Source organism: Toxotes jaculatrix, chromosome 20, assembly GCF_017976425.1.
Source record: "Toxotes jaculatrix isolate fToxJac2 chromosome 20, fToxJac2.pri, whole genome shotgun sequence".
Taxonomy (NCBI): domain Eukaryota; kingdom Metazoa; phylum Chordata; class Actinopteri; family Toxotidae; genus Toxotes; species Toxotes jaculatrix.
In genome coordinates, this window is record NC_054413.1 from 11,689,997 (window position 1) to 11,711,066 (window position 21,070).

Sequence of the window (21,070 nt, forward strand, 5' to 3'; positions counted from 1 at the left end):
TCTCTTATGAATCCTTGCAAAGCTAATCATGTTGTCATCATACTATTACATAATCCCATTTACTGAAAGGTGATACTGTAATTTGTCAGAGCATTCTCCAGAACACAAGAAGCATCGTGTTACATCTCCTCCATCCTGTCAATGTTTTTCTTTCTTACTTTTAAAGAATCGTCTTTTCAAATGTATTTAAAAATAATAATAATAAACAAAACTTCCTGTTTCACATTATAGGTTAAACACAAAGTTATTTTTTAAAAAAAGACACGTCTTTCCATTTACAAAATAAAAGAAGATCTTTGAACATGCACACCAGCAGCTGTTTTCAGAAAGAGGAGGTTCATACCATGCTGAGCCTCTCAAGTGCAGACGAATGAACAAACTGAATCGCATATGCAGAACCAGTTTTCATATTACTCTGTGTGTGTGTGTGTGTGTGTGTGTGTGTGTGTGTGTGTGTGTGTGTGTGTCTTTGTCAGTCTGTGTGTGTGTGCACTGCTGGGTGCACCCTCCCACCTCTCTTTGTTGCCTGTCTGGCTCGGGAGGGGGACAATGCTCCCTCTGTCCCTTTGATGCCTCGTCTGTCTCCCATCACTGCCATTTGTCTCTCTCGTGGATTTGTGAAGTGTTAAGCTTTTTTTTAGTTGACACAGCCTCATATTTCTTTCCTGTCTGCCTTTGGTCTTGGAATATGTAAAGCATGCATATAGTCACATTGAATAAGAAAACAAGTAGGATTAAACCTAAGTCTATGGTGGAGGTCTGGGGACAGAGAGCACAGTTAAAGACCACGCTTTATAGCTTTAAACCACCCAAGCATTAGGAACTCTTAATTCCACTGAAAAGTGTGTGTAAGTCACAGTTTGAAAGTTTGATAAAAAAAAAAAAAAAAAAAGTGGGAAGAAAGAACAAGAAAAGAAACAAAGAGACAGGTATGTATCAATGCGACTGAGCCAGAAAGAGTCAGACAGTGACAGACATACAGCTGGGCAGACAAGCCTGTGCGGTACCTCTTCTTGCCAGGTCCCTCGCTGTTTCTTTGCCAATACCAGTGTTGGCTCCGGTAATGATGGCTGTTTTTCCATCGAGCCTCTCCTCAGATGACCACCGGTTCCAGCACACATTACTGAACAACAAATAAAGGATAAATCACAGAAAACAGATATATATGTGTGTGTGTAATTTTCAAAATCATGATCCCTCAAATTATCCTTAGAAGTTAAAAAAATTTGGAAAAATGTTGACAGAAAAATCCAACATGATCCACTGAAGAAGTGGAGATTACAGTGACCCTTCATCAAAAACAAACATTTTTTGTGACATTTAAGTGCAAATCAGCTTTTGTTATATAAATACAACAATCATGTAGTAGATGGTTATTATATTTATATTCCCTGATTGTGATTATGATTTGAAATTGCCAGAAAATCTTCATTTTAAACTCACTGTTACACATCCCCATGAGCAAGGTGGTTAATTAAACTATTTTTTAAATGACTCTGCATTTCAAATAATTTACAAGCAAAGAAATCTGAATCTCAAGCTGCTAATATTTACACAGGTACAATGTACTGCCAAATCTGGTGGCACGGTGCAGTGTAATCCCCTTTACATTTTTCACATTCCTTTTATTAATAGAGCCAGCCAACCTCACCTTATGTGCATTTTATTCCTACCTGCAGTACATTCTTCCTCAAGAGCAAAACAAAAACAAAAATTAAATAAAAATTGAAATTAAAAATCCCACAGCAGGACTTCGGCAATAGATGAACAAAATACCACCTCCAATCTTCTCAACAGTTCTTCAGTGGATTTCGTGCCTGCTATCTCTCCCCACCCCGCCGCGTTTGTCAGCACAATATCACTGCTGGACCAATCACGAACGAGCTGACGCATAATTGATTCACAAGTTATGGGCTGGGGAGCGGGCTCTCCTGCTGCCCCCTGCTGTCGGAAAGACTTCAATTATGTGGAGTGAGCTGACCCAGGAGAGTATTTTCTGTCACCACTGCAGTGTATTAGCACAGTGCGTCAAATATGAAGCGCAAAAAAAAATAAATAAAAACACCACAGAAACACACAATGCCCTCAGATGAACCCCTTAAAGTTCCAGCACTAATTGCGCAACTCACAATACTTTTATTGTGATAATGTCGCAATACTCCTTCCTGGCCACTTGAGGTCCTCCCAAATCAAATTGGAACACACTGCCAATACCTAATCCCAGTCATGAGGATTTCCAAAATTAGGTGTGCACTGGAAAAAAAAAAAGAAAAAAGAAAAGCAGTGTTGAATATCAGTGATTTTTTTTTTATTTGCACTTACTGTGATAATTTCCTTCTCCAACCTTTTTGCATGGCAGACTTCAAGACCCTCAAACTGTATTATTTTTATTAATTTTATCTTAATTTTTTCCTGCTTGCCTACTTACACAAATTTTCTCCATCCACATAAAGCACATTTTCAGCATTCAACAAGTCTAGCATCACCATATTTATTGCATCAGCGTTATCTTTGCATGAGCCTGTGAACACTGACTTATGGTATGTGGGAGAGCACACGCTGTCAAGGCTGTGAGTTTATCTCCAGCGTATGCCTAGCAGGTGGCAGCTCACAGCCCACAACTTTAAGGCAGTGCCATCATCCTGACCTGCCCTGCAGCTCTCTGCAATGGCACAGTTCCTGTAGGGGAAAGGAAAGGAAAGGAAAATGAATTGTTACCTCTGTTACACATGCAACCATTTAATTCTCTCAGCCTGTTTTTGTTTTTCAAATCCTCCTCTGTTTGTGATTGATTTGTATGAATAAATGAGGAAAATGAAGGGTCTACATGTATTTACCTTGACAGCAAATGTCACAAGATGTTGCCTGCTTTTATTTTGTAGGAGGCATTATAGAATAGAATAGAATAGAATAGAATAGATCTTTATTGTCATTGTCACAGGTACAATGAAATTTAAAGTGCTCTCCAGTCAGTGCATAAAAAAAAATATTAAAAAGAATAAATAAATAAAACATATAGTAACAAGTTATCAAATGGCTTGATGGATAATTTGAACTTGATAGACCTGGGTATTGCTGTTACTGCAACAGCATTTCAGAACTGACCTGTAGTATCCTCCAGTGCGCAACTGGTTCTCGGGAGTGACGGTGCAATAGATGATGGTGTGGGCTCCCTCTGCCGGGGTCCTGAGCAGGAAACTGAAGGTCTTGAATAGATCCACAAGAGGGCGCCTTATGTGCCTGGTTATCTCAGTGTTCACCATTCCAGGGTCCACTGAGTAAGCCGTCACACCTTGGACTGGAGGGAAAGGGGTGAATTTAGGACTTTGATGGGGATGCCAGCATTAGTCAAACACAGATTACATAGTGTGAGAAGTTACAATGAAATGAATCAGCTCAACACCAGAGTCCATGGTCCAATAACTTTGAGTTTTACTTCAGAATAAAATTCACATGTAGTTTGTTTAATATCATAATTTACAAAAATCTTACTTTACTCCTACTTATCTATGTAGATTTTGTGCATTAATAGTAAGAATGACAAAGTGTGATAAGTCGAGTGATGATTAATTCTTTAAGATGGTTGTTTTTTCTGCAAACATGTTTCTCCATGCTCTTTTTCTTGCCCAGAGCAGTTATGGCTGGAGCATGAGACTCACACTGGCAAGAGATGCAGATCCATTTTTTATGCACAGCAGAATAGACAAAGAGGCACAGAAAGAGACATAAAGACAAACAAACATGGTGCATAATCCTGTTTTTTTCTTTCGGTCACAAACATATTCCCTACCCTCGGTCCTCTTGGCCAGCTCTCTGGTGAACAGGACGTTGGCCAGCTTGCTCTGTGCGTAGGCCCTAACGGGGTGATAGTCCTTCTCACCACTCAGGTCATCAAACTGGATCTTGCCCATGGCGTGAGCTGCCGAAGACACGTTGATAATCCGGGATGGGGCTGAGTGCTTCAGCAAGTCCAGTAACAGGAAGGTCAGGAAGAAATGGCCTGAGGAGGGAAAAGGTGGGTGGAAGTCGAGAGGAAGGTACAGCAGGAACAAAATATAAACCGACCCATGACAAACTCCCCAACCCTGATGTATTTCTTCAATAATTGAATCTCCTACCCAAGTGATTGACTCCAAACTGCATCTCGTATCCATCCACTGTCATTGCATGAGGGCAAATAGCCACACCTGCATTGTTGATCAGGTAGTGAAGAGCCTTTTCAGCTGGAAAACAGAAAATGTGTTACCTGTATTACTGTTATTATTTTAAAAAAAAAACAATGTATACACTATTCTGGAGTCTTTGTGAGTATATGTGTGTGCCACCCACTATTGTAGATATTCTCAGCAAACTGGCAGATTGATTTGGTGTCAGCCAGATCCAGTTGCCTGGCGACTACCTTGGCTCCCTTCACCTCTCTCATGATGTCACGAGCAGCCTGCTCTCCTTTTGCCATGTCTCTGCATGCCAAAATCACCCGCGCACCTACAGAGATTAATAGCTCTTCAGTGGCGACTGTTGCTTGCATGTACATGCATGCTGAAATCTGAACACGGTAAGGTGATGTTGAGCTTGCCTTTAAACATTTATCTTTGTCTTAGTGTTTATCTGTCAGCACATGTGGCAGCACTCTCTTGTGCTTGTAAGCCTTACGTCCAACAGTTTAATACTTGAGCCAGCTCCTTTGTATTTGTTATTCTTGCATGAGCTTGTTAGGCTTTAAATGATTTCCATACAGGTACTCTGAGTCATACTCGAAATAAGAATATCTTAGTAATACTAAGAGTATAAGTCATCATGGTACTCATTATTTTGTCTTTAAGTGTGCAGCTCTGTTTGCTTGCCTCTGCCGGCCAGGTCTTTAGCTGTCTCTTTCCCAATTCCAGTGTTAGCCCCCGTCACCATAGCCGTCTTTCCCTCCAGAACCACATCTGAAGACCACTTTGGGACAAACAGAGACCTGAGGAATGAGGTATAAATGATCAGAGAACAGAATGATATAAAAATATTGTTTATGTGACATGTTTTTTTTTTTTTTACCTTTCAGTTTCTAAATTACGAGGTGGGTGAGGTTTACCACCAAAGTGGATACCAGAAACTTCAGTTATCATACAAAGTGAAGTTAAAGGTCACAGGCTTTGAACAACTGAAATAATACCATATTACAAAAAAACACTTCTTAACTGAGACAGATATAGCATATATACCTCATATTTTTTTCTATGATTCTATCCTACATAAGAAGAGAAGAGTTTCTTACCTGATCGCTTGCATTTCTGCAGTTGGTGAAATAAAAATTGCTCCTCCAAATATTTGAGCGACTTCTTATTTCACTGACGTCTCAAGACTCAGGTCCGCCAAGATGAAACAGAAATGATTGAGATAGAGAAAGAATCACTGCCTTATTTAACCTTAAAATGGCTTCGAGTGCACTGGGAAGCCATAATTAGACACAAATCCCCGTCTGTTGAAAGTGTGTCACTGTACAAATCAATTAAGGCAGAATTTCAACATGGTTCCCAGTGAGCAATCACATGACATGTGCTGCAGTGTTTTAATAAGCCAAAGTAACAGGGAATGTTTTGTGTTATCAGAAAGAGCCATTTATCTTTTCTATTTGTCCCTCATTCTGCCCAAAAATCACTTTTAAGGAAATATTTCAAACTTTTACTTGAGTAAATGTGGCAATGTCATTATATTACAATACTCCACTGAATGTAAAAGGCCAGAATTACATATCTCTCTTAGGTACAGAAGTATCAGAGCAGATCATTATGTATGAATTTCATCCCCTGCAAAATTACTGATGCATTAACCTATAAAATTTTTTAAGAAAGTTGTATCTGCTGGTTCATATGTCAAAGCTCATCATTTGTCCTGCAAGCAAAATCATCAACTGTGAAGTATCTGTGATACTTTATTTACCAAATGAAAAAGAAAAAAAAAAGTGAAAAGCAACTAATTTTAGCTATAGCGATCCCTGCTTGCAGCAGAGTCTGCAGCTGAAATTCAAAACCTGGATCCGCAGGTGAAGCGACTGTAATTTCAGCATTTCACCGCTGTGGGATTTCTTGGTGCTTTCCGCAGGAAGGTCTAACTTATCACCTACCCTTGTGTGTCCTAATTACTGATTTGAGCAACAATTTCACTTCATTTGATCCCTCAAATGAAGTGAAAGGGCTGAAAGGGCTGGACCATCATTCAAGACTGGCTTCCCTCCCTGGCTCCCTCCCTTTTTTATTTTATTATCATTTAAAATTCTTATGTGCGGCCTTTATTCATGCTGATCCTGCTTACAAAAGTACTGAATGATCTGAATGATATTGGCTTGAGATTTGTTGTCCTAACATGCTGCTACCACTAGGGGGTGGACTGTAGCAACATGCAGTGGTTTGGGACTTCCTGCGCATTTTCAGTCGAATGAGAGGCTGTTTTCACACACACATGGAAAGCTGAAATCACTGAAACCTACAGTCAGGTTCTGTGTTGGCCCGGGCCAGCCAGATCTCATGTAAACCATGTGAAAGCTAGTCATAACTTCCTGTTTTCACGAACAACCATAAAATAAGCTGAGATGCACACACACACACATATATAAACATACTCCTGCTGACCCAAACCAGGTCTAAATGAGTGCTGCCAGCTCCTCTCATGTGGTCTTTCTGTGACGCTAGCTGGTCTGCCTGCTAGATTAGTTTCTTCTCACAGCTGCTTGCCATCCCCAGGCCTGATGAAAGCCTGCATGTCTGTCTGTCTGTCAACACAGCGACGGAGACAAAGAGGCCTCACCACATGTGTAATTAGCATTGCTTCACAAAGATTATAGATCATCTTGAAAAGATAAATGACTCTTTCATTGTAATTTGCCGATCCCAGAATAGCAAAGTTGACAGAGAGAAACCACAGAGGGCAGGATGGCAGCCATCCCTAAAAGGATGAGATGCAAAACATATTTAATTTCAATCAAAATATTCTTTCAGTCATTCATTGCAATAACTATGATTGATATGTACATAATTATTGTAAGGCTGCATACAAATGATGAGCTTGTAATTGAACAGTCCCTATCCTAGAATGTGTGAATTTTACCAGCTGTTAATGGCTCCACTTGATTTAAAACAACCACACCACAAATCAAATGATAGCAAGCACAAAGGGAATATTCATTTTTGTTTCACAAATACATCATGCTTTCTTTTTTTTTTAATTTTGAAATATATACAGACATTGATCCCATATGAATCTTCTGAAATATTACATAAACAATCCATTTTGAAAAATTATTTAAAACAAAATATTATAAACAGGCTGACATTTCACTTTTCTTCATCAAGGTTTGCACATGAAAACATACTGAAACAAAAAAAAGGTAATAAAATAGCTTATCAAATGCATAGCATTTTTTTTTCTTAAACACAGACTGCACCTGTGGTGCAATAAGAAGAGAATAAAAAAAAAGTCTACATACAGGATAAAAAAGCATCGTACCAAAACTGGATGTGTCTTTTTACTGTAAAATAGCTTTTATTAAACCCTGCAAACCAGAAAAATGTCACTCAGTGAAATGCTTAAAACCCTTTTTCTATTTTTTTTTTCTTTTAAAAACTTTGATTCTACTCTGCTGGATCTTAATGCAGCTAGTAGATTGAATTTTCTTCCACGAAAATATTTACTTCCTTGGCATGCTTTTGTGAGAGCAAAGACAATTATTTCCACATGGTGGACAATTTGTTATGTAAGGAAACTGCTGAAATCATCCAAATGTCAAATTTAGAATGGTTTAAAAACTAGGAGTCTACAGACTTTAACCTGGGCTGTTTTATGATGAAAGGTGGGGAATAGGAAATGTAGTAACTTCTTTGTATCAGGACCCAGCTGCAGTTTCCATACAACCATAAAAACATGACGTTCTTCCAGTCTGAACTCTAGTTCCATATCCAATTCCTAACAAAATTCCCCATCTCTGTCTGGTATGAAGTTTCCGTTTGAAAAGGCCTACAGCTTTCCACTGGAAGCTGAAAAAAGGCACCTTAGAGTTGCCTGAGGCAAGATTCAGTGACGAATGTGTGAAATGGGACAATTATTGAGGATTACATTTGAGCAAATGATCGATCAGCTTCATTTCAATTGAAAGCCTTCCTTTCCTTGCTCTTTTATGAAGACCTGTTGTGGTCGGACAAATGCTATTTTTAAAATAACATTTGTAATCTCATTACCAAGGACCTCATTCCTTTTTTTTTTTTAAAAAATGTATCTGATAGTTATCGAGATGACACAGCCATTGGTCACTTTTCACTTTACCAATGCCCGCTCTTCCATCACCTCTTGGACCGGCAGTGTCTCGTCTTGCAATGTGACGTGGGAACTGGATTCCCCCTGCGACCCCAGGCTGCCCTGGAAAAATGGACCAGTCTCATTGGCCTCCTCCTGGACGGGGCTTCCGAAGGCATCATCCTGCCCCACCCCGTCACTGCCAACAGACGTCTGGCTGACATAGACGACGATGACATCACCGCTGAAGTTCATCACCTGACCGCTGGAGATGAAGGTGGTGTTGTGGTTCCCGGACACTTGACCTGAACACAAAAATGTGGGAGGGAGAAAAAGAAGAGACTGTGAGAAATCGAAAACAGTTAAACAAAAGGCACAAGAGAAGAGGTGAAAGGTATGTAGAAATACTATTTGCCTGGTTCATACATTTTTTAGAAAAGTAAAGTACCTTGGTTTGCAGGGGCATGAATCAACATTTCCCTCCCTGGTTTAGAAAATGGGAAGTACAGTGACCTCTTTATTGCAAATGTATACATTATGGTGTAACACACTGTCTCCCAGCACATAGGCAGACAAAGCTTCCCCTATTCATGACACATGTGAAGAAGGGACTAAATCTTGGCTAACCTCAGATGACAAGTAGACAGTGGGTGTAATGACCATGCAGGATGACCACAGAAAGGCCACAGCTACATAGACTGCCATATCATATCCTTTTTGCCAAATTTGTTTCAGGGTCCAGCACTTTTTAGTGTGAGAAATTCAAAACCTCTGAAAACAAGCCATTTGTCAAGGGTTTAGGGTTTTACAGACATGGCTGAATAAATGCTGTTCAACTTTTTCTAACCTTTACTCCATCCAATAACATGTTTCTCCAAAAAAAAAAAAAAGAAGCAACTGGCTTATCTCAGCTTGCCTTTACAGTGTGATTTCCTGCCTCAGAATCCTTTGCACAAACTTGTACGGATCTACTGATGTCCATGTGATGTTCTCACATGGATTTGAGCCAATAAGGTGAATTGTGAAATAAACTGTGCACTTTTTTTTGTTGTTGTTTTGTAAGCCATCTTTCAACACATTAAGCCTCTGGTTCCTATTTTATCCAGCCGTCTGTCTGACTTTCCAGCTGACAGAACAAGCAGACCCTCTGTGACTCATGGCTCATGCCCCATTTATTCACCCATGTGTGCGCACACATATATATACACACATAATCACGTTGAATGTAAGCAAACAGGCTCTAGCAAACACTTTTACACCCAGACGCACACATGCACTAAAAAGCACACGTTGTTCTATAAAGCTGCACAGACAGACAAACACAGAAACACACACACTCTCTGTGAGTGTGTGTGTCTCTGTGTTCCCCTGTCTGAGAGCCTTTCCCGGAATACCAGTCTGAGAGGTCTAGCTTAAAACTATGTCATTTCACCACAACTTTGAAAACAAAGCTCTATGGAATCTGCTTGGTTTCTTTTGTTTATCCGTTCTTAATACCAAGCTGATTTTTCCCAATCCCTAACAATTCTAGTGATACAGTTTTTTTACTGACAGGGGTAAACTTGAACCCTAGTAGTATAAATATGGGTCATTAGCACTGTTGATGTGCCCTTGAGAAAAGGCAGATGACTTCCAAAAGTAGTCCTTCCAAGCAGCCAACAGTATATTGGGCAGCTTCTATGTGTGAGCCATGTGAGACTTGAGGTTAAAGTGTTTCTCTATCTATCCACCTATCCATCTACCTATCTATCTATCTATCTATCTATCTATACACACACACACACACACATATATATATATATATATATATATATGTGTGTGTGTGTGTGGGTATATGTGTGTATTTCAGATAGACAGGTGAAACCTTTGACCCTTGCTTAACCTTTAAATAGCCTGAGCGGGAAGTCCGTTTAATCAACAGCTATTACTGCATGATGGGAAATGGTGTTCCTTTCAAGCCAGCAAACATGTAATTAAAGTGCCCAGTTGTCAGTGAGAGTCCAAAAAAAGTCTTCACAAGTTTGTGAGTGTGTGTGTGTGTGTGTGTGTGTGTGTGTGTGTGTGTGTGTGTGTGTGTGTGTGTGTGTGTGTGTACATATATGTGTTTTTGTTGGGTGGGCAGGGTTATAAAAGTATTACTCAAGATGCAGACATCTTGCTTCAATTAAAGCTGCGGTCACTTTGCGCAACCCTATGGAACTCCGTGTAAACAGGAGCTTTGTAGATGGCATAGTTCACACTGATGCACACTCACACACTCTTAACACTGTATGCTAGAGTGTGGTTCTTGTGACTCACTAGCACATCAAACACACACATATTTCATCCCCTGCTTCCTGTGTGGTCTCCCAAAATTCAGGGTTTAACTATCAATACTGGCTTTAATAAAACATATTTCTTGGAAACAATCACACAAACTTCTTATTCTTCTGCTGAAACCAGTCTTCTGTTAGAAGTTGTGTTCAGCATGTTCACCTAATGATACCCCAGTTCGAGCTAACCACTGTCCCCCAATCAGACTGTTCTGATAATGCTGCTTTTATAACTAACCATAACCACACGGTGGCTGAGGCACAATACACAAATATGTTTCCCGGAGATTTTTCTCTTTGGCAGCATGTTCAGTGCCTCTGTGAGAACAATACAAGTTCAACCATGTGACAGTAAGACTTTCCATTAAAACCAACATAAATTATATTCTGTTATTCTTGGTGGCTAGTCCCACCTATTTTGCGGAAAGGGAACACTGCTATGCAGTGTATCAAATCACGTATGGGTGCAACCCTGTGGCAATACAGTGGTGACTGCCTACACAAACAAAGAACACAGAGTCCACCTGGCAAACACAACTGCGGTCTCAAAGTCTTTGTAATGAGCCATTATTCCTATAGCACACAACCACTGTAAAAGTCAGTTCTCACTGACTTAGCTAAGAGGCTATAGCATCTTTGTATTGGCCCAAGTCAAGATAAAAATAACTAAATTTTCTGGGAATCTACACACAGATATATGGAAGCCCATTTCTGCCAAGGAAAGTTATAATATAAAAATAAAAATACTAATGGTAATACTACTTTTGATCTGGTAATTGAGAATAATGATCTCATTAGACTTGGACTTTTACATTCAATTATTACATACTAAGTCATAATTTTGAGATAGTAAGTCATATTAATAAGACACTAAGTTAAGAGTTAAGAGCAAATCAAAATTTTTAGACAGCGAGTCAGGAGTATTATGTTTAATTTTTTACTTAACAGTCATAATTTTACTGAAAAAATCATATAATTGACTTAGTACTTCTAATTTTGTATGACTAATATTTCATTTATATTCTTCTTTTTTTGTTTAAATTCTCAATGTTTTATTTTTTCCCCTACCTGAGGTAAGAGTTGGTTCAGCCAGCTGACTATGGAGGCTCTCAGGTGAGCACTCCAGTTCTGACTCCCTCTCAGAAGAGAGCTTGTTTCCACCACTGTCCTCCCAGGAAAGTCCCTGGCCTTGCTCTGGGCTAGAGGCCTCAGGGGGCTTGTCCAGATAGAGATTGCCAACAGATGAGGAAGTCATCAAGGGGCTGACTGAGGTCATTTCAGAGGTTGTACTATGCTCTGATGAGGTGGAGTCCGTGCTTGCCAGCCTGTATAATTCCTCCTGTTTTACCAGCGACTTGTCATTCAGGTAAGGTTTGAACTCCGGTGATACTGCCTGGGACAACGGCAGGCAGAGCTCAGGAAGAGGACTGGATGGAGGGACTACAGAGGAGGTGTGGAGGAGCGGAGGAGAAAGAGAGACGAGACATGGAGCGCCTGTTTCGCTCTTGCACAAACCCATCTTTTCTCGATTTCCATCACCCTTTTCGCCACCGTTGTTTGCCCTTATACTCTCAATCTTCTCTTCTTTCCCACTCTCGTCTGCATACCTTTCTCCATCCAGCCCTCCACCTGAGAAGGTTCCAGGAGTCCTGGGGCTGACAGCCTGGCTACAGTCTTCATTCTCCCCTACTTCCAGCGGCTCACGAATGGGAATGACGCACACGGAAGAGCCTGCCAAAAGAGGAGACACGCTCATGATCTCTTCTTCTTCTGACACCTCCTCTGGTTCTCCAGACCCTTCGCTCTGATCCTCAGTTGCCGTCTTCCTGTTGGTTCCCTCTTCCCCTGTAATTTCCCCTGTGAATGGCAGTGAGACCTTGACATCGGGAACAGGGGTGGGGAATGTGCATGGGGGCTCATCCGTGGGGCTCTGTGGTGCTTGGCAGATAAGTTTGGTCGTCTCACATGGCGTGCACTTGGGACCTCCGCTATGATAAAGAGGGGCCAAGGTCTCCTAGGAAAAAAAGAAACACAGAAAGAAGCACTGTAAATAACATTTGATTTTTTATCTGAATTGTAAAAAAATGCATAATTTCTCACATGTCCACAATTTAGAAAGAGACTTAAATGCTTATTTGTTCTAATTGATTCATTTGATCAAATATTTCACAAGCTACCCAATATGTAGGCGAGACTACCCGCAATAAATTTGGTTTCTTTGTCTTAGCCGTTGCTTTTCAACTGAAATTCCACTTTACCTGCTGTATCCTAGTCCTCTTCAGATTCTGAACACAGGAACGCAGATTTACTAGACAAAGACACAACATATTGTACCTTAATAATGAATGAAGGAATCTTAATGATTTACGGCTACAGTGTTTGACAAAGAGGCTCTTGAACTTGCAAAGAAATAATTTGAGGACCAATCTTAGCAGCAAGTCAAATCTAAAAAAACAGTACTGCAATGTATTCTTAATGTGATTAGATGATTAGTTCATACTGTGCAATGTTCACCATTTGTCCATTTAAATGCCTGACTGTTTTAAATTAATATTTACAACATACTCTAGACAGATATTTAATGAAACAACAATCTAGAGGAGAATTTTGAGATTAATATAGCCACTTACAAGAGAGTAATTTCAGTTTGTCCTTGTAGCAGAAGAGGAGCAGGATGAGGAGACACAGAACAGTGATGACTGACAGAACTGAAACTATGACCCAGGAGGGTGCTGCACCTGCAAGAAACATAAATTCAAAACTCACAGTTATATTCTACATCTACTATCAGTCATGATGTCTGCCAAAAAAAAAAAATATAATCATACAATAAATCAGACACAAGATTTTCTATTTTATTACTTTTATTTGAGTATATATGCATTGAGCTGTATTTGGATGGTTGCAGTGTGCATGTCTTACCAGACACAGGGGCTCCACATATTGCATCGGCCTGAGCACTGCCTGGTTGTGTCTCACTCTTGCCTTCAGCCTTACAGCTGGGAGAGAACATGAAACCACAAAATCACAGAGTGAAGAGGAATATATATTTTTTTGTATGTTTTTTTCCCCCCCAATACAGTGTACCAACAACTAACAGCCTCTGCCACTGGTCGGATCTGTGTTGACGTAGGAGACAAAATGAGAGAGATGGAATAAAAACAAAGTTTTCTCTTTATCTCTCCTTCCATCATCGCCACCACCATCATCATCATCATCATCAACATAGATCCGGCCGGCAGTGGAAGCTGGTGTCTGGTCCAGGGTTCCAGAGGAAATGGAGAGCACATTAGTCATAACAGCTGGCTGGTGGTGAGGAGATCTACCCAGCTGCATTTTCACCTCAAAAGATTCCAGGCTAAAAAAATGTGTGTGTGTGCGTGTGTGTGTGTGCGTGTGCGTGTGCATACACTTACTTAGTCCATGGTTTGCACTGTTCGCCATTGTTGTCAGTGGAGAAGAAGCCTCTCTTACATGGAACACAGATCTTCCTTCCATTACTAGACTCTGAAATGAACAACATATATTATATCCCTTTGTAATTGCAGGATATGATTGAAGTGTATCTTGCGTGTCTCACCAGGATCCTCCTCGAGTCCATATCCAGCACCGCAGGTGGGTATCCTCTCACAGAACTCACAGTTGATGGGACAGCACTGGAGGGTGGTGCGGCATCGACACGGCACCTCTGCCACGGGGTTTTCAGGCCTCTCCATAAAACCCTTAACTGGAAGTCAGAGAGGGGAGTAGTTCAGGGTAATTTTAGATTCAAGTCCTTGAAAGGGATAATGACGTGTGTCACATCTAAAAACCCCACTCCGCGGGCTGAATCCGGATCTGAGATGGGGCTGGTGTATAGTCTGGAACTGGCTTTCTTACAAAGAATCACAGATAATTCTGATAATGACGCAAATGCAATTTCATTTTCAGCCCACCAGACACTTTCCTGGACGGCACGTTTTATACTAGTTTGAGTTCACGTCATCGCAGTCATACACTGGAATATTTTCTATGATGATCAGAATATTTTTGACTACAAAAAGACAACTCCCAAATCAATACAGTAATACAGTTTGTAAAACTTTAATCATTTAAGTTCTGTTGAGACAGTATCAAGGGTGTTGTGTTCTTGTTCTCAAATGTAAGTAAACAGGGGTTGACAAAATATTTATCGATAATAATTTTAATTTAAGGATATCGAAACCCTTATTCAAGATGTTGGTACTGACTTGGGTCACAGAACTTCTGCTGGAGACATCGCTTCTCTGCAGTCCAGCCGGGCTGATATTCACCACGATTACATTTAATGCATTTAGTCTGGTGGGAATCGCTGCAGTCGGCAAAGACACGGAAGCCTAATAGGAGACAGAGAGAGACAGATGGAGGGAGGAAAAAACTCAGATGAGTTTAACAATCTGCACATAATCACAGTGACCACTAAAAACTTAATGGAAGAAGAGAAAAGGAGAAGGAAACATAAAGTTAGAGCCTTTTTCCTCTTTTAAAGTAGTGGCTGCTTCTAGTGGATCGGTGTTAATTGTGTGTGTCTGTGTGTGTGTGTGTGTGTGTGTGTGTGTGTGTGTGTGTGTGTGTGTGTGTGTGTGTGTGTGTGTGTGTGTGTGTGTGTGTGTGTGAGTGTGAGAGAGAGAGAGAGACATTTTTAGCCAAATGTTCTGTTTTTAAACATCCTTCCTCTTTTAATTTAGAATCTTTGTGAATGGAAATCTATTTTCATTGTACGCTGCTTCCATTGAGTTAACCAGACATGCAATGTGATGACACTAGTTCCTTCTGCTTTACTTTGTTCCATTCTATCCCTGGGCATGTATGTCTGTGTGTGGATATGGGTCTTAAACCTGAATGCCCACTAACCCATAGGGACTTGTCTCACTGTGGGGACAAAAATTGATGTCCCCACAGGTAGAGACTGCTTTTGAGGGTTAAGACCTGGTTTTAGGTGTTTAGGTTAGGGTTGAGGTTAGGCATTTAGTTGTGATGGTTAAAGTTATAGGAAGGGGATAAGATAGTGAAACATGTTTGTGTGGGTGTGTGTGCATTATTACCTGGTCTACACTTCTCGCAGCATCTTTCACCTTTTAAGTAGTGTTTTTCATCACACTGAAGAGTTTTGGGGACTGCATGCTAAGAAAGAAAAATAAATAAATAAATAAATAAATAAATATATATATATGAAACATCAATTTTCCATTTTTTCCTTTTCGGTTTTTCCTTCACATTTTCCCTCAAGGTATGCCACGCTTTACAGTGGCCGTCCTTCTCCTTCTGGAGCTCATCGTTCAAATCCACACGTGATATTTTGAGATGGCAGTGAGTAATGAGAGGAAGAGGATGGTTATAACGTTTCCAAGACATGCTCAGGAATTCTTTCCGCACTCTCAGAAGCACTTGACCACAGCGCTATACAGCCTCCAAACCAGAAAACCAAACCCCAATTGTACCCGATTACGTAAAGTGAACGAAGTGGAATTAAATGCAATCAGCTCCAGTTGGCTTGAAATTAATAAACAGTTGGCTGCAGATATTCTCCCGGTCTCCCACTAGTGAGGTATTTAAATATAATTACAATGATTTTGAGTAAGCAATCTGTCACCTTGCCCATTACGTAAATGATAAAAAGGTGAGGTCTCATGGCAGCTGTCATGCTAAATGGCAAGCTTATTCCTAAAAGGTCAGTCTCCTGCTGTCACTCACCAGAGAAAGCTACAGCATCAGCATAGAGCACCAGAACACTTGTTGTAGTGAAACATCTGGGAACTCTAGTAAAAAGGCCACAAAGGTAAGCCAAGCAAGCTCACACATAGACACACACACTTACAGTACATATTGTACACACCCACCAGCCACCCCAAATTAGGGGCTGGCAAACTCCTCACCACATTGCTGAATTAGAGAATCTGGCTGTTATGACAGAAACTATGCCAAAGCCACAGTGTCTATATATAAATGTATGAAAATACAACCTATAGACGAGACTACATTCTGACCTCAGACCTACCTCTTTCTTTTGCACATTCAGCACTTCTGAATGCTTATTTTCTTTCCCCATGAAATAATATACGCTACTATGTACTGTAATTTGTACAATAAAGAAATGCCGATACTGCAGAGCGAAATGTGACAAATCCATCCTCCTGAAAAGAATTGTCTTTCAATTTACTCAGCATTACTGGTTATTTTTTTCTTTCCCATGTTGCATCTGCGTGTCTGTTACTCAACTGATTCATAAAGATACACACAGCATTGTACTTCTATTAGCCGGTCATGCCTTTCACTTCCACTATGTCTAGGCTTCCTAAATAGAATACAATAGAATAGTAAAAAAACAGCATTAATTAAATATTACTTTAGACATTGTAGTCATTCATTAATATGTATTGTTGAAAATTCAAATTGATCTGGAAATTATTTATTCATTTAAAAGCTTAATGTATCCTGGAGTCTCCTCTAACACTAAATGTACAGAGGATGGCAACTTGTCTTTTGTTGAAAAATTTCAATAATAATTCTGGAGGAACAATTACTGTTTTTCTTATATTCAAATTGAAAATGTAAAGATATACAGTAATATCAGCTCAAAAAAATAAATGTATATATAGGGCTCTAACTCAAACATTGTCTTTAACACCCTGCCCCTTTCACTTCCTTGTTATTTCTTTCTCACACCTCCACATTAAAATCTGTTTAGTCTCAGTGTCTGTCTGTCTAGCCTCGGGCAAAAACAGCACAACATGAACGCTGGCAAGCGTTTAATTACCTCCACTCAGCCTCTCGCAAATCAGCCAGTCTTTGTTTTATACTCTAACCAGAGGGATAATGATGCACAGCTCTCATAGCTTAGACCACAGCACTAATGTGGACCATGTGCTGCAGCAGACAGGAGTGACAGAAGTGGGAAAGGTTCCCATGCTAAGTTATTGCATAGATTGATAGCTAGATAGGTAGATATGTGGGGACACGTGTAAAGACAGAGGTGGTCAATCTGCACAATTGAGCCAAGAGCGCACAGGAAGCCAAAAGAATGCTAGGAACTGTGTTTTTGTTACTGCCACATCTAAACATTGGGTCTCAGTTATGTGAGGCAGTATGTTTTGACATACTAAATATATACGTAAGAGGAAAAGAGCTGATCCACCCTATATGATTATAGGTTGTCATATCGGTCAAGATAGAACATCCAACCTCAAAGCTAACTTTATCAGCTGTATGTACTCCAATACACAGTTATGTCTGAATGTGTGTGTTTGTGTGTGTCTAAGAGAAACTGTAAAACCAAGAGATCAGGGAGGGGAAAGGGAAAATAGTCAAATCAATGGAATGAGTGGGCAGCTTTGAATGGAATAAAAAAACAAAAGGGTATTTAAGAGTTCCAGTGCAATTGTTGTCTGTATTATGCTTCATGTCCTTCTCCCCCTCTCCTCCATTCCTAGCTGTCCTATCGTCCTCCTTTTCCTCCTTTCACCCAGCCCGGCCATCGGCAGGAGGGTCCCCCATCTGAGCCAGGTTCTGCTCAAGGTTTCTTCCTGTTAAAAGGGAGTTTTCCTTGCCACTGTCGCCTTAAGTGCTTGCTCTGGGGTCAGGCTCTGGGTCTCTGTAAAGCACTTTGAGACAATTTTGATTGTGGAAGGCGCTATATAAATAAAATTGAATTGAATTGAATTGAATTGAATTGAATTAAGGAACTGCCACCTTATATATGTATATATATATTTTTATCAACCTTTTCCTCACTGTCTTATCTTTTAAAAATTCTTCACCAGTTGTGTGATAGGATCACACAGTACTGTGACACGGAATGCATTCCATTTGATTTCAGTGTAGGAGAGAATTTGCATAACGGCCACAGCAGCCACTGGCAACGAGCCTAAAGAAGCACAGTGGTGATGTTTGGGCCTCTAGGGGTTCCAGCAATCCATGATAAGGTGCTGTAAAAGCATATTGCGCAACAATTGAATCTTTGTAGAATGTTTACACCTGTGGTTAATCCTTCAAAGGCCATAAAATAAATCCTTTTGAAGTTTCGCCTGCACAAATTGAGATTTTTACTAGTTTTGAAAACCTCACGTTGGACTGATAAAAACTTTTAAACCATATGAGCCTCTAAAAGATTTTGTGGATTATTACTCAGAAATGAATAATAATGTTAATAATAAACCTTTTGCATTGTCTTATTCTTCTTCTAGACTGCCTGTGCTTCTCTTAATTTCAGCAGGCACACTGGCTCCTTCAGAATAAAAAGAAAGACCTAGAAAATAAGCAGGATAAGTTATAGCCACTATGGGTGAATAGAAAAATGTAAAAGCACAACTTAAAGAAACTTGGCTGAAAGGAAGAAGGGATACTGCAAAAAACTGGGAAAAAAAAGTCACTAAACAACTATAATCTCCGCTAATTGTTTTAGGGGAACTTGACAGAGCTTAATCTGGGTGTGTGAGCAACATGCTAAAGGCCTGAAGACAATTATAATTCCTCCACCTCTTGCCACATAAAGCTCTATTGTCATTATCAGGCCAGATACTTTATAAATCAGCTGAATGTCTGTTGTCTTAATAATTAAATCAAGTTTGGATCTGCAGGCCCGAGGCGATGTAGTGTTATTGCTCAAGCCAAGGTAGACATAACACTGACTACTAATGTGATGGTGGGCGGGTAGATGGATGGATGAATGGGTGAATGAATGAATGGATGAGTGAATGAATACACAGGAGGTTTGAGAAAAAGCATGACTAAGAAAATGCTTGAAGAAGGGTTTTTTTTGGTTGAATAGTGAAGGAATAGGAACAGGTAGTTGACGGGTGGATGACAGAAAGGTGGACAAATAGATGGCACATAGAAGTACACAGAAGGAGCCATGTGTTATAGGCAAGGAAAGGAATCCACCAAGGCTCAGCTTTTTTGTGATATATTGACTTTTAAGCTCTGAACATCTTGAAGTAATCTTGTGTTGCTCAATCATACAGACAGTTTGAAATGAATCTGGAACGGGACTGGAAGAAGTGGTTGAAAACCGAGAAAATGAAGGGGAATTCATTGGGGATACTGTGAGTCAGTAATGGCAAGACCATGGTGAGAACAAACCAAAGCCAAAGCTTTGCAGTGTCACCTTAAAACGTAGATGTCTCCACATATTGACATGTTTTCCACTGTAACTTGAAAACACCTCTGGATTTCAGCTTGGACAAGCATTATCTCTTGCAACACATTTTGGTGAAACAGAGAAGAAAAACAGGGAAGGAACTGCGTCTCTTCCAGTCAAAGTCATAACGATGCCTGACTTACGGTAAAGCAGACAGACAGGCACTGATAGATCACTGGTGCCCAGCCGTCCCACCACCACAACCACATCTTATAAACTGCTCCACCTGGACAGAGTTAGCTGCTTGGACAACAAAATGCCATCGCCCATTCACCCCCCCCAAAATTAAACAGTGCCATTGGATTAGCTGAGACATTATATAGTTATATTCCAAGGATTTTATTTGTGCCTTTGAGGTATGGCACTGATACAGTCAATGAAAACAAGAAAACCTGATGCTATGTATGATGTACTGCCAATGGCCTTGTGGTGATGGTGACAGTGAAACATAATACAATGACATTCTTGCAGTTCCAACTAGTAAAGGTATAAAACTAGTGTCAACCTCTCTGGATCCCTTATTGGTCCCTGCTCTTCATTTTGAAGACCCCTCCTCTGAGCTAATGACGTTCCTGATGAGCAATCCCCCCCACCTCTCACTGGGGACAAGGAGAGAATATTTGGTGGAGACAGAAGAACATCTAGTTGCCAGCGGCGTTTTTGCGGTCAGAACAGGGGAGGTGGACGCGACCCAAACACAACTGTTTCCAGTCAGTGTCCCGGCGTAAGAATTCAACCCTTCCCCTCATTTTCCCCTCTGACCAGTTCAGACGAATCATCTGATGTGTTGACACATATTTCGGTTTACTGTTACAAATCTCTGTCTACACAAGAAAAATAAATCATCATGCATCGCTTGACAGCCCCTGAAAAGTAGTGCATAGGAGATACAGCACGCAATAAAATAATTATCAGCTGTTTTAATCTTAAATACACTCCTTAATTTTTATATTAGATAAATCAATTAAAATGCTTGTAATGGCAGAAATGTGTTTTACCTGTGCGTAAAAGGTGACGAGTACACACGTTATCCAGCCTCGGAATATCCAACTTGTGGAAAAGTTTAATCTCATCTCTGCTGGATATTGAAGACTCCTTCTGATGCAAACTTTTTTTCTTCTCCCCCTTCTCAGCCAAGAAGATAACTCTTAACACGATTCTTCCTCAGGTTTCCTCACAGTAATTCACTTCTTCTTGCGCGCATAAATGTGGCGGAGCCTCCACAGCTTCTCACCGGGGAATTGTTGCGCCCTCATTCCCGGTTAGGCAGTTGCAGTTACCACCTCTCCTCTCCTCTCATCTTCCCTCTGCTTTCACCCACGCGTTGTGGAGA

At 40.3% G+C, this 21,070-nt stretch overlaps 3 protein-coding genes across 3 annotated transcripts in view; all 3 read right to left on the reverse strand.

Annotated features, from left to right (window-relative positions):
• zgc:112332 (uncharacterized protein LOC553712 homolog) overlaps positions 1 to 1,890 on the reverse strand; it is a 7,253-nt gene extending 5,363 nt beyond the window's left edge. The window contains exons 1-2 of the mRNA XM_041065482.1: positions 1,674 to 1,890; positions 1,008 to 1,123 (exon numbers count right to left, since the gene is read on the reverse strand). Coding sequence (XP_040921416.1) covers positions 1,008 to 1,123; positions 1,674 to 1,684 — 127 coding nt within the window. The 5' untranslated portion in view covers positions 1,685 to 1,890. The remainder of the gene's footprint in view (positions 1 to 1,007; positions 1,124 to 1,673) is intronic.
• A 492-nt stretch (positions 1,891 to 2,382) lies between these two features.
• Positions 2,383 to 5,350, reverse strand: si:dkey-73n8.3 (uncharacterized protein LOC100150965 homolog). Its single transcript, XM_041065483.1, has 7 exons — positions 5,261 to 5,350; positions 4,845 to 4,960; positions 4,330 to 4,485; positions 4,119 to 4,223; positions 3,791 to 4,000; positions 3,106 to 3,298; positions 2,383 to 2,679 (listed from the first exon to the last, which is right to left on the reverse strand). The coding sequence occupies exons 1-7, from the start codon at positions 5,272 to 5,274 to the stop codon at positions 2,577 to 2,579; spliced, it is 897 nt and encodes a 298-aa protein (XP_040921417.1). The 5' UTR covers positions 5,275 to 5,350; the 3' UTR covers positions 2,383 to 2,576.
• A 2,862-nt stretch (positions 5,351 to 8,212) lies between these two features.
• tnfrsf11a (tumor necrosis factor receptor superfamily, member 11a, NFKB activator) lies at positions 8,213 to 21,070 on the reverse strand. The gene is made up of 10 exons (XM_041065481.1): positions 20,736 to 21,070; positions 15,647 to 15,725; positions 14,813 to 14,938; positions 14,164 to 14,310; positions 14,000 to 14,090; positions 13,506 to 13,582; positions 13,214 to 13,321; positions 12,842 to 12,891; positions 11,652 to 12,597; positions 8,213 to 8,576 (listed from the first exon to the last, which is right to left on the reverse strand). Exons 1-10 carry the CDS (start codon positions 20,808 to 20,810, stop codon positions 8,293 to 8,295), a joined length of 1,983 nt encoding a protein of 660 aa, XP_040921415.1. The 5' UTR covers positions 20,811 to 21,070; the 3' UTR covers positions 8,213 to 8,292.

Excerpts from the sequence above, each read along its gene's own strand:
- si:dkey-73n8.3 (XM_041065483.1), bottom strand. Across the intron at positions 4,486-4,844 it reads TAAAGACCTGGCCGGCAGAG|GTGCGCGGGTGATTTTGGCA; the intron begins GCAAGCAAACAG and ends TAATCTCTGTAG. Across the intron at positions 3,299-3,790 it reads GCTGGCCAAGAGGACCGAGG|TCCAAGGTGTGACGGCTTAC; the intron begins GTAGGGAATATG and ends CTTTCCCTCCAG.
- tnfrsf11a (XM_041065481.1), bottom strand. The coding sequence starts at position 20,810 with ATGAGATTAAACTTTTCCACAAGTTGGATATTCCGAGGCTGGATAACG. Across the intron at positions 14,939-15,646 it reads CTGCGAGAAGTGTAGACCAG|GCTTCCGTGTCTTTGCCGAC; the intron begins GTAATAATGCAC and ends GTCTCCTATTAG. Across the intron at positions 13,322-13,505 it reads ATGTGGAGCCCCTGTGTCTG|GTGCAGCACCCTCCTGGGTC; the intron begins GTAAGACATGCA and ends TGTTTCTTGCAG.